The sequence below is a fragment of the Pygoscelis adeliae genome, unplaced genomic scaffold (assembly GCF_000699105.1).
Source record: "Pygoscelis adeliae isolate BGI_AS28 unplaced genomic scaffold, ASM69910v1 Scaffold203, whole genome shotgun sequence".
NCBI lineage: Eukaryota > Metazoa > Chordata > Aves > Sphenisciformes > Spheniscidae > Pygoscelis > Pygoscelis adeliae.
Window position 1 is genome coordinate 370,000 of NW_008824407.1, and position 12,521 is coordinate 382,520.

The 12,521-nt window shown below is 46.0% G+C and overlaps 1 protein-coding gene across 1 annotated transcript in view; it reads left to right on the top strand.

Moving 5' to 3' along the window:
• The window catches only part of KANSL1 (KAT8 regulatory NSL complex subunit 1), an 81,966-nt gene that overhangs the window by 47,905 nt on the left and 21,540 nt on the right, over positions 1-12,521 (top strand). Inside the window, exons 2-3 of the mRNA XM_009320458.1 lie at positions 4,134-4,275; positions 9,442-9,546. Of these exons, the coding sequence (XP_009318733.1) occupies positions 4,134-4,275; positions 9,442-9,546 (247 nt within the window). The remainder of the gene's footprint in view (positions 1-4,133; positions 4,276-9,441; positions 9,547-12,521) is intronic.

A 12,521-nucleotide genomic window follows, 5' to 3' on the forward strand; every position in this document is an offset into this window, starting at 1 on the left:
GTGAAGCTCTGCAGCCTCCCGCTGTATTCATAACCCTGCGGGCTGAGCTTGGCTCGGCTCCCCGCTTGTTCTTCCTCCTCCGTCCCAGCCTCCCGGCCCTCTTGGGCGCCTTCCGGGCATGTGCAGGTTCCCTCCGCGCGGGGAGACGTAAGGCTGCTAATTCTGCGCACACGCACTATTTACAATAAGCACCATCTGCTTAAGTTTGCGGGACGCTGTCCTTGTCGGTCAAGCTGAGTGTCACGCCAGCTGGGCGCGCGCGGGCCAGGGGTGGCTGTCGCTCCCGTCGCGTCATCTGCTGAGGCCACTCTCCTGCACACACCGGTGCCTGCAGAAGGGGAATGAGTCTGCCTGGCAAATTGTTTTTTAAAAGGATCGGGCTCCTAAATAATTCATTTTCTGTGCTGTTTCATGAGCTTACCCTCCTGTCCCAGCTGTCCCGTGCCATTCTCTGTAGCCTATTTTGTGCAAGCGCTTGCAATCGCACAGAGCACACCCGTGCAGCAGCATGATGAACAGTTTCCCTTGGAGGATGCAGGGTTTAACTGCTTTGCTGCTGCTGACTTTACTCCTCGCGCCGGCTTTGCCTCTCAAAGGGCAAGACCGCTCTCAAGATGAGCCACGCAGCCCGCTTGCAGCGACACCGCTCTCTGCAACCATCTGGCCGTCTCTTCAGTCGTTGTCTTCGGCTTAATCCAAAACCAGTTTCGGGCAAGTGCAATGAACGCTTTTATTAATTGTCATGTTTAAAGTCCCTAATGTTTAGAAAGAAAGGAAGTGGCTTTCCCTCCCCCCAGAGCATGGTGTCTGGCTGAGGTTTCAGGTGACGGTGGGTGCTGACTGCAGCGACTTCAGCTGCTGTATTTTGTGTGTGGTTGCTACTTTCTAGTGCTAGTCGAGAAAATCATCATTCTTGCAAAGTATTTGTATAGCGATTAAAGCTAAAGAAGCTACACAGTTTGTTATCCAAAAGCTGATCTACATGAGGAAAACATAAATGTTGCTGACAGCACATGGCAGCAAAGGGTGTAATTGAACAGGCTCTGAAAAAGGCTTAATTCTAAATATAGAGGACCACACTACGCTCAATACTGTTTTGGAAAGTGTGGCTGAGCCATCATTATGTATCTTCCCCTCCTCCACCTATGCTGCAGGGTGTCAGAGGATGAAGTATACGTTACTGTTTCGCTTTCTTGGTTTATTTTTGGTTTAAATCCAGTGAGTTTTTCTGGGGTAGGATGTGTCCTGATTTTAAGGTGAAGAGCAGGTCTGCTGCTGCTTACTCTGCCCTGCCACTTAGGAATCTGAATGGGTGTAAAGTGTTTTTTATATTTAATCTCGATTTCTGTGTAGTCTGAGCAAAAGAATGAGATGTATTTAACGGAGCAGGCATAGGTGCTTTATAACATTGCAGAGGGAAGTAAAGGAGCTGGCAGTTGGGAGCTGCTCTCAGCAGCTTTCGATCTTTCTAAAAACAAGTCCCGATGCTACGTGGATCCCCAGAGAGCAAACTGAAGCCTGCTGAGATCTGGCTTAGAGCCCTAAACTTTCTAGGGGTCCGGATAGTCTGTTGCATCCACAGATGCTGAAGATGCCATAAAGCAGACACAGTCATTGCAGAGGTCTTTCCTGTTTTAAAGCTATTAAAAAAAGATGAACTCTTCTCCAGTAAAATTGTTCTTAGCTTCTGAAATGAGAGTATGGTAAAATTTCACTGAAACTTGGCTGGCAGAGAAGTAACGTGTTCTGGAAAGCCTTGTGGGAAAGTATGACATGAAAATGCTGTCAATCTTGCAGGTGATTGAGTCAGAGCAGTGCCGCTTTTCCAGCGATGCTCAGAGAAGCGTCTCTGTGAGATAAGGGAGATCTGCTTCCCAGACGCAGCTTTTCTGCCCTCCGGTGTCGTGGAGGGGATTTCGTGCCGTTTAGGCTCAGGCTGGAGGTCCCTTGTGGGGAGGAGGGACTGTAATGCTTGCAAGGCGTTATCCTTCTTGGAACAGAGTAAAGCATGACTGGGCCGGAGATCTGGATTAGAGCTGCGTGATCGGGTGATGCTGGGGTGGTGTTGGCAACTGCTCAGCCCATTGTAAACCAGATTAACCCTGTGGTCACTCTGCCTTGCTGGTACGGTATGTCAGACCTTTACCCAGCCCCGGTGCTCAGCTGCCTTTTGTCTCGGGCTCTGCTGACTGTATCCTCCTAACTGATGGAGGATTAAGATCTGGCCTTGCTGTGGCATCCATCTACAATAAATATTAAAATTTCCACCAAACATAAGGTCAGCGTTGATCAAAATAGAGCAGGCACTTTACACAGGGAAATATCCCAGAGAGAAGGACTTAAGCTCCTAAAAGTGCTTTGAAAATGGTCTCGGAGGGGGCTGGGAGGACTGTAGGCATTGGATACAATTGCCCATTTTGGTGGAAATCTGGCCTCATCTAGATTGGCACTGAAGCGATGCCGCCCACGCAGCCAGGAGGTCCAGCAAGAATATGGAGAACGTGTCTTGTTCTAAATTTGTGGGTTTCACTTGCAGTTTGAAGGAACCAACTCCTCCATATCCTTTCAGGGTATTTCTATTAGTTGATTTGAAGCTTGTAATAACCCTGGTGCTTGCCTTTTTTTTTTTTTTTTTTTTTTTTTGGCAAGTGCATTTGGTAGCAGTACGCCTAAATAAGGGCAGATGCATAGGAGGTGTAGATTTTTTTTTAAGAACTTGATTATTGCTGCTGCTTACCATCTCTGCAGCTGGCGGTGCTTCACTAGTAAATCTCATTTACCACGTGCTGCTTTTGCTGTAATGGCTGGTTTCAGCTTTGAAACGGGTTAATCTCAGCAGAAGACTTCTTGGTTAGATTTTGGAAGAAAAACCTGGACATTGCTGTGGCTCCCCTGCCCCGTCTGCTCTCGCTGGGTTCAAAAATGCACCGAAGGAGGGGGAGATGGGCAAAGGGAATTATTTTGTGATTCATTTCTTAATTGCCAAACATCCAGATGTGGCAAAGGCTTTGTGTAATGGCACTGGATTTGTGCATGCACTTTCTGCTGATGCTTTGTTTCTGCACCATGTTGTGGTTTTCTTCCTTTCTGGGTAGCCTTAATATTTATCCACCGGAATCGGGATGTTTAGGGTATATTTTCATAATATTATGGCTTCTAATGTGGGAGAGTGGAGCCATGGATTTATATGTGCCTTACCGTCTTTGTGTTCCTTTCTGCTGGAATGAGGTAGTAGAGAGTAAAGGTGTTTTTGTAACAGTGGCCCGTAAAATGCACTGGTGTAGTCCATGCACTAGTGAAAGCATATTTGTGCTCCTGCAGAACCGTACTTCGTGTTTGCAGCAGAGATAAAGAAGGTAGGAAATCGGTCAAGAGTTGCAAAGTGTGTGGGTTCCCCCCATGCACCCACACATGCTCGCCTTCTCTCACGTTGCGCCCCTGAGCCCCGGAGATCAGGAGTCGTCGTTCACTTGGTAATTTTCTCATGTTTTTTCCTGGCTACTTTGTTTGCTCAGTCAAGCCATCAGATGCAGAAATCAGGTTTACTTGTTGCCCGCTTTCCTTTGCAACACCTCGTTGCAGGGGAGCAGCTTGTGCAAGGCGCTGTTAGCTCTGTTGCTCGTCTCCAAACAGTGGTTACTCTTAAAACCGAATGATGGTGTGTTGTGAAACTTGCCACGGAGTTTTAATTGTGGCCACGTGGTACACGCTGGTGTTCAGGCGTATTTTGTGACTGATGACAGAGGTCTTTTTTTAAAGAGGCTATGTCGAGGAAGGGAGGGCAGATGGGTTTTGTTTTCTCCAGGACTTGGCAAAGTGGGTCTGGCAGATGTGGCCAGGTAGGACTGGAGCTGCTGGTTCAGCTAAGCGTGGAATAAAGTCTTAACGCTTGCGTAGGCAAGACTTCAATCACTGGGTACCAAAAGTTGTTTTAATATTGCTCTGCGGAGGCATGGCTTTTATAGCATGTCTGTAGTTCGGTTGGTAGTTATTAGCAGTGGCTAGATGGTATCAGTCATGCCATTCAGTATGTAGCTTTTGATCTATCTGTCAGTTCTGCTAGGTTTTTTTGTGGGCTGTATAATTAAAATCACACTCAAAATAATCCCCCCTTCCCCTCTCTGTTTTTCCAGGAGGCGAAGGGCAGAGTGGAGATGGGCAGCAGACCGTGCAGCCATCGTCAGTCGCTGGAATTGGCTCCAAGCCCACGTCTCGGACCTGGAATACCGAATCCGGCAGCAAACGGACATTTACAAGCAGATTAGAGCCAATAAGGTGAGGACCAGGAGTGCGTTTGGATACGTGTGATTTTGCTTTGCCGCCTAATGGCTGTCTTTTCTGCTGCAGTGGAGAGCACGTATGCAAAGTCTGATGCTTTTTTTCCCCTCTGCATCTCTCAAAAAGCATATTGCACAGTTGTGACTAATTGTAATGCTATTTGGCATGGGCTGAGTGTAATTCTTTTCCCTGTTTCAATATGGTAACATGAAGAGAGCAATACCTTACTTTAAAGTCAGTCTTTGGGTACTGAACAAAACTGTTGCTTTTGTATGCCTGTTGCTGTTCCCCATTGTTCGAGTCTTTCTCTTTTTTTTTTTTTTTAAAAAAAAACCCTTCCCATTCTTTCTTTTTGGGAGTAGCTGAAGATGGGGATAAGGAACAACTTAACAAGAGACTTACTGGGGAAGGGAGTGGACTGTGGAGGAAGTTAGCTTCAGATGCTATCACATAGCACAGGCTTAAAATTGAGTCTGTATCATAAAAAAAGACTGTTTCTAGGTGCTGACCTTTCTCTGTGGAAGGAATTATTTTTTCAGACTTGCTCCCAGATGGCAGGAGAATGGGGGAGAGCAGAGAAGGGATGGGGAAGGAATTGTTATCGAGACTTGTTCAGGCATGCATGTCTAAATGTCAGGCCTTAGAGGGAGGAATGTCTGGAGTTTGTGGCAAGAAGGCTCATGGTATTGCATCAACTTACAGATCCTCAGGAATTCAGAGTCCAGCAAAGGCTCTTCCCAAGATGTGTGGTGCTCTGGGGGTGGCAGGGAGAGAGGCTTCCAGGAGGGCAGAAAGCACAGGCAGGGGAGGGCGATGGGACTTTTATGCAGCTATGTAGAAAAACAGGCTAATTGAGTGAGTGAGGGCTATAAATGACTAGGTGGAAGAGCATGGCTTGCTGAACGGAATACATTACCGAGATTAGAGCAAAAGGCTTCTGGGAAGCGGATTGTATGTCAAATTAATGAACCAGTTTCAGAAAGAATCGTCTTCCTTCTGTCTTAAGAAAGCCGATCATGCAAGAGAGTTTCTAAATATAAAATACAAAATAGCTAAACCATTTATATGCTAAAAGTTAAGTAACGGAAGAAATGAGAAAACTCATCTAACGAAGTGGAAGATTCAGTGCTTTCACCAGATGACGACAACTTGACAGACTCGTGAAATGGCCTGATAAATGGCTACAGGCATCCCATATGTTTTTATCTAAGGTTGCAGTCTCTAGGTCTGAAAGGAGAACATCACGGTATTGTGTCGAAGTTGAAAGTACATCTGAGGTTTCGGAAAACAGGATGTCATCTTTTTTGATTTGTTCAAACAAAAACTCCTCAACTGCAATAACCCGATACATGAATTTAAGATAAAGCATGCCACTTACAGTGGCAGAAGAGTTCAGATGTTGAGGATTTGGTAGTGGCTGTTCTGCCTGATCAAGAAAGTGAGTATCAAATACCCCATCTTTCTGACAGGACTTCATGGAGATCACCGCTTGTACCCAGCTGTCGTTGTCTCAGTGTCATTTAGCTCAAGGATGCCTTGTAAAACGTGTTCTGTTTTCATCAATGAAAAACTCAGAGTAAGATTCATAAAAGCAGCTTGGGACAAGTGTAGGAGACTAGAGAAACGAGTGCATGTTTCAGTAATACAAGAGTCTTGTTGGAAAGGATTTGGCTTCAAATTGTACAAGGACAATTAAAGAATTTGGAGACGCCTTGTTTTTTCTATCAACATAACAACTTTAGCTTATTTGGCCATAAGGAGGTTAAAATGTAGCTGCTGCAGGAATTCAAGGTTGCTATTCTTATTTTATTCTTTTTTTAGGTTAATTACCTTTATATGCTAAGGTTTACATCCCAGCGTACCTCTCAAAGATGCATTGCTTTGTCAAATCAAAGCAAGAGAGGGACCAGGCAGTCAAAAATAACCTTCTGTTTTGAAGGTACACTGCTGCCTGGGTGTCTCAGCAGTAATTGTGTTTTCAGCATATTTGGATCGGCTCGGTCAGAGCCTGGTGAGATGAGGTGGAAAACAACAAATCAGTGAGCATGTGTTCAAAGTTAGTTGTGAAGTACTGTGTTTTCTGGCACTTAAAAATAGTGGGCTGTTGTGCCTTCGATTCTGTGTTGGTTTTGAAGAGTGTGTACAGCTAATTTAAGGGGCTGGATGTCGATGAAGGTAATAAGGTGGTTTTGTTTCTTTTCACAAATGTGCTTTGTTGGGCCTTTTTGGGGTGGGGTGTACACGGTGCTGGTCCCCCTCCCATGCAGAGCCTTTGCACCTCCCTGCATGTGTGAGTGGCAGATGCTTCGTGTTTGGAAAGGAACAAGCGGCATTTTTTCCTCTCTTTCTGTGTCTCTTATGAGTTTCACTCTTAGATGGAATAAGAGGTAAATTAAGATGAAGGGCACCTGCAGGAATTTTGTGCAGTGGCAGACTTGGTTGAAGTACAGTGACCGAAACTCCTTAAAGATGGGGTTGATTTGCACATCGTCTCTGCAGACCCAGGTTCGACTTGTTCCCAGACCATCCAAGACGGGTTTGCTGCGTTCCCTTCGAGCTTTTGGTCTGACCTGTGTGCAGCCTGCCCCGTGGGGAGGGCTGTGCTCTGGCCGGAGCTGCTGAGTCAAAAGAAACGCGTGATGGGAAGGGTGGGATGGGAGTTAGGAGGAGCCTCTTGCTGGAGGAATTTGCAGCTCTCATGTGAGTTTCCTGTGTCTGCAGTGGTATGTTGGGCTTAGGGCATGCTAAGAGATGCTGCTGGCCCTGCGCAGGGCTGTTTAGGACACTCAGTCTCTTTCTGATGTGTCTTGATGTGTCAGTCCTCTTCCTTGCCCAGTAGTCCCTTGGCAGAAGCTGCTGACTATTACAGGACTGTGAGATATGAGATCTCTCTCTCTATCTGTCTCTATCCGAGACCTGTACAATTGACTTCTCGTTAATACCATAATTAGTGATAAAAATGGGAGTAAAGCAGCAGCAAACTTGCCCATAAATACTGGGGGTGGGGGGAGAGGGCTTCCTTTTTTCTTTGTTTTGGAGAATGCTGCTGAAAAGCAAGTATTGTGTGACCTTGGAATAGTTCACATGCGCTGCTCCTTTCCCTTTCCTGAGAGTTGGAAATTTGATGTTGCCCTTCTAATTCCTCTCTATTATTCAGAAGTGTATAAATAATGGAGCTTTAAAACTCTTAAAAGCAAAGCAGAGTGCATGAGCCCTCAGTAGGAAGATGCCGTCCAACCTGCAGGCCTGTAGGTCCGTAGAGGCTGTCTTGTGGGCTAGGAGCTGGGAGAGGACGACTGGCGTGCATGGTAGGTTTGAGCAATGCAGCTTCTGTACGAGGGCACGAAAACCAAAGCTGTGACGGTCACAGGGAAGGCTGCCTTAAGCATTGCCTATGCTTCAAAGTCACCAGTAAAGGGACATACTTCCAAACAAATACCCACAGTTTATAGAATTAATTACTGCTCCTTCCTGAGGCATGGAGCAGCTCCCTTCATCCTCTTCCTTTAAACTGCAGGCAGAAGGCCGTGGTGGCTGTTTCTGTTCCTGATGCCCGTGCTTCCCCATCTCATTCTCTCGCTCAGCAAATGAGAAGCCCAAGTGCTTTCCCGAGTGTCAAAGGGAAGCAGTTTCCTTGGCTCCAATTTTGCAATTCAGTCCCAGTTTCTCCCTTTATCATGTCCACTGTCTCCTACACCTGACATCTGCAGGTGACCGACCTCTTTGTTGAAGCGTGCCTGAGGATGTTTCTAGAAGCAATGGCGAAATGTGATGTGTTGCTTTTGGAGAGGGATCTTTTAAGAGTGGAGGAGAAGCGCAGCAGTATTTAATTGGGTTTAGACTTCCAGCCTCTCTCATCCACTAAACGTCCTTCTGGGATGTCAGAAAACTCTAGAAAATCATCATCATGTTTATTCTAGAAGCTGGCAGCTTCCTCATTGCTGGTCAGAGGCCATGTACAGTTTTATGAACTGTTTTTAAATAAAGTATTCCCGAACTAGGGGCTACCACTATCTTTCTGGAAAGCCACCAATCTGTTGTATAGAAGATTGTGTCAAGGCATAAGATCAGCCTTACAAGAGACTTCAGTGGCCACATGCCATGGCATCAGTTGTTGATGCACAGTTACATGGAAGATTTGACTTCGTGGACTTTGAGGGAAGCCTTGTAGCGCTCTCCTCTCTCCAGAAAACGTGTCGGGGTTCCCTTCCAGGCTCACTTTCTTGTGACGCCATGCAAGCTCTGAAATTGTTTTCAGATGACTTGATCCGCCTGCTCTTAATCTGAGCAGCCCTTTCCATAGCTCCTTGTTTGACCGGTCACAAACTTGTTTTGGCTTGTCTTTGTCCTGCACTATAGTCATGGCCTGTAGGTTCTACCAACTCTTTAATCCCTTGCGCACTTTAGCCTGTTTTGATATAATATAGCTCAGAATATGCGTAATTATAACGATTTTATTTTACTTTGTGGTGTTCAGAGAGAAAGCAGTTCTGCCTTTAGAGTAAGCTTCACTTAGAGTAAAACATAAACAGGACAACATATGTTAAGCCTGATAAAACAGTGCTCTGCCACTGTGCTTTGTCCCGCTAGGTTTATAGCAATGGCTTGTTTATCAGTGTTTTCTTTCCTTATTGAATTTTGTGAATATCACTTCTTTGAAAAAATCTGCTCAGAGTAACAAGTTTGACTGTAGATTTTTGGCACCCGCTCAAAATTGTTTGCTTGGCTGTGGTGGCGAGTTCCACTTTGTACTATGAAAGCAGTCGTTTCCTGCTCTGCACTACAGCAAAATGTTCTCTTTGGTTTTGCTGGCATGCAGCTCGCTGAACCTCCTCGCATGCGGCAGGAGGGGAAGGGGTGGGAAGCAGGACGGCAGCGGCGTTTCAGCAGTTTTGCCCGAGAGGGAGCTAACTGTCTACTATTAATGGGCTGAAGGCATGTGATCTGGCTCCAGCCACTGTCCTTCCCCCTCCGAGTTCAGCTTAGATGTCAGGAAAATCCAGGCAGCAGGGGATTCGGTTTGGCATCATGTCTGAAAAATGCGGTGAGAATGCAAGCCTTGCTGTGCAGCGGTTGTAGTTTCTGGGGGACGATGAATGCACAGTTTCCCTGCTGAGACCGAAGGACCCGCAGTTAATTCCTGTTCCCTTCCCTCTCTTCCAGGGGCTGATAGTTCTTGGTGAAGCATCACCCCCTGATCCTGCAGTAGATGATGCGTCCCGTCCCATTAGTGCTGAAGTTAAGCTGGAGCCTGGGGCTGACCGGCTGGTAAGTGCCAGCAGCAGAAGTGACTGGGTCCAGATACTTCACATTCATGAGCTTTGGGTAGGGAAGGTTGATCCCTTAAGCTGTGCTGGAGAGTGATGCTCAAACTGCGTGTCTGGCATGGGACTGGCCTCCTGCAGAAGCATCTTTCTGTGGGACTTCACGTGGGAATTGCTGACCTGTTGGTCTGTGTAGCTCGCTCCCTCCTAGGTTATTTTGGGGTTAATAAACGATAGATTTAAATACCTTTTAGAACAGAGTTCCTCGGGGTACCTTTGTAATATGCATTAGCATTTTGTGAAGCTTAAAAATCCTAACTAATCCTTTCCCTCTAGCTAGCAAAAGTACCTCAAACTGAGCAGCACAATTAGCAAAGGCTTCTAAAGATGTGGCTATTAATATCTGCCTGAGTGTTACCCCTTGGAAAGGGAACTAATGATTTCAGTGAGATGCACTGGAAACTATGCAGAGTGTCAGGTATTTATTATTTAATGCAGAAATGTAGGCCACAGACTAAAGGCTTGATCGTACTGTTCAGCCTGGCTGTGATTACTTTTGATCCTGTGGGACACATCGACGTATTAAAATGGAGGATTTTGAAGTTGTGGTGTAGTACTAAGAGAAGGGTGGTCCCTACGTGGCTCAAACTCCTGCTACCGAGCTGCAGTGCTCCCGCTTTTCTGTCCTAATGCCGCATTTGGGGAGAAACGGAGCTTCACTGCAATGAAAGTGCTTGAGTTTCATAGATCAATATTCAATGTAGTTGATACAGATAAAAAGCATAACTAGAAGTGGCTGTAAAATTGTACTTCGAGTGTTTTCTTCTATTGCTGGCAAGACTTTGTCAGAGTTTTACCTAATACTGAATGATAATCTGAAATACTGTGAAATTTTTTATTAACACCGGACCGCAAAGGGGTTATTACGAGTGATTGTAATAAATTGTCTCCTTGCTTGTCACTGGCTTTCAGATGTGTGTTTGGAATTTAAGTCTTGAATTAGCAGATTAGCTGACCCCAGAACTCTGCTGTGTAATTTGGTACAATGAACAGGTTTTGCTCATGACTGAAATACTAGATGGTGCTTCAGATGAAAACAGAGTCGTGCTGGAGAAGTGATGGGAGGCTGGAGAGCCAGGATGACAGGGGCTGCTACAGATCATGATTGAATCACAAGCATTACGCAGTGTCTGGTTTTGAACAGTGATGTCCGTTTGTCGTGTGGGCCCCCCCCCTTTTCATGCTTTAACCCAAAAAGCGCTTGGAGAATAATAAACAAGCGCAGTGACAGTGTGTTCCGATTCGCTTCAGAAATAGCGTGCTCCTGCACTGATGAATTGGCTGTTATTTGGGAGCTAATCTGTAAACAGCAGGCTGATAATGGAGATAAATGATCAAATTTAACAGTGATAGGAAGAATATTTTCTTCCTTATCTGTTTAAATCAGGATGTTTATGTGGCATGACTGTATTTTCAACCTGGGAATCTGCAGATGGAAGGACTGTGTCCCACCTGACTTTGTCCCTACATATTAAAGACATTTTCTATATACTTACAAAATCATCACATTGTCCTTTTTTAGATTGTCTTAGACATCATTTCTGTATGTATAGAAAATCTCTGTATGGAAAAGAAAATGCTTGCTTGGCCGTTGCTGTCTGGGTTTGCAGCTCACGGCCGTCTCACTGTTGCTGTGTTTACTCATTTCCTGCATTGTCCCTTTTCTCATCCCTTTCACTTGGGTACGAGCTCTTCAGATGGAGACTTTTATTACTGCAGCGCTAGTGCGATGGAGATCCGATCTCTCTTGCAGGTCTTGGAGGTAACAGTGACACAAATAATAGATACTGAAAGCAACGAAGAACAACATTTTCAGTGTAAAGCAGGCTGCAGGTTCCTACTTGGCACGTTCTTGTGGCTGCTGCAGGCGCGCTTGCCGTCTTGGAGGGTAACTCCTCCTGAAAAGGACTTTTTATTCCCCTTCCACGCGTGGCTGCTGGTGGACACACACATCACCCCACGCTGCCAGCTTCTCTGCAGCAGTGCTGGAGGTGTCAGCCACCAGAAACACTGCCTCCAGGCACCCAGCTTCTACACCCTGCTGCTGGAGGGTTTGTGGTTAATTAGACTTGCTCGTAAGGGTGGGGTGTTGAGTCAGAGCCTTGATCTGCTCCGAGCCAGAGATTAGCCCAGAGACCATTCCTGTTGCGTTAGGACACTTACTGGAAGGGTATCTCTTGGGCCTCTCCTGGAGAGGTGCTTATCATTTTGGCACTCTTTGGGCTGCTTAGAATTAGGCTTTTTTTTCTCCCCCCCCACCCCCCAACTGGCAGAGCAAGAGACAGGTCTGCAGTGTGGAGTAAGGGGAGGAATCCATCCTGTCTCATCCCCAGCTTCTCGTTGGATCTCATCCACTCATGGGTACCTCCCTTGGCTGGTGTGAATGCAGGATACGTGTCCTCAGGCATTGGCTTGATACGTGGGATGTGGCTGATAATCCTTAGGAGGAACTAATCCTATCGTCAGTGGAGGGAAGGGCTTTCCAAAGAAGGCCTGGGAATGTCTGTTGGGAACTGGAAGCTCAGTATGTGAATAAATATTTTTTGCCTGAAGAAGGGAATAACACGAAGCCCTGAAGAAATAACTCGGCTGTTGATACTGGTTCATTGCTTGTATCGCTAGTCTAGTGAGGGGGTGCACTTAAAATTTTTAATAGTAAATCAGAAAAGATATTGATGGAGTGTCTTGGTAAGGCTCTTCCCTGCATTAGGGGTTTGTATCTAGTAATAGGTGAAGGTGTGAACCTGTCTGGTTTTGTTCGGGTTTTTTGGGAATACGGGGGACATTCCTGGTGTTGAGTCATGACTACCTGCCAACACACAGCTTCATTACTGCCATGAGAGCCCCAGTAGTCTGCAGGGTTTCATGTGCAACAAGCAGGTATGCTAAAGCTGAATCTTTGATTCTTTGATGGCCCCC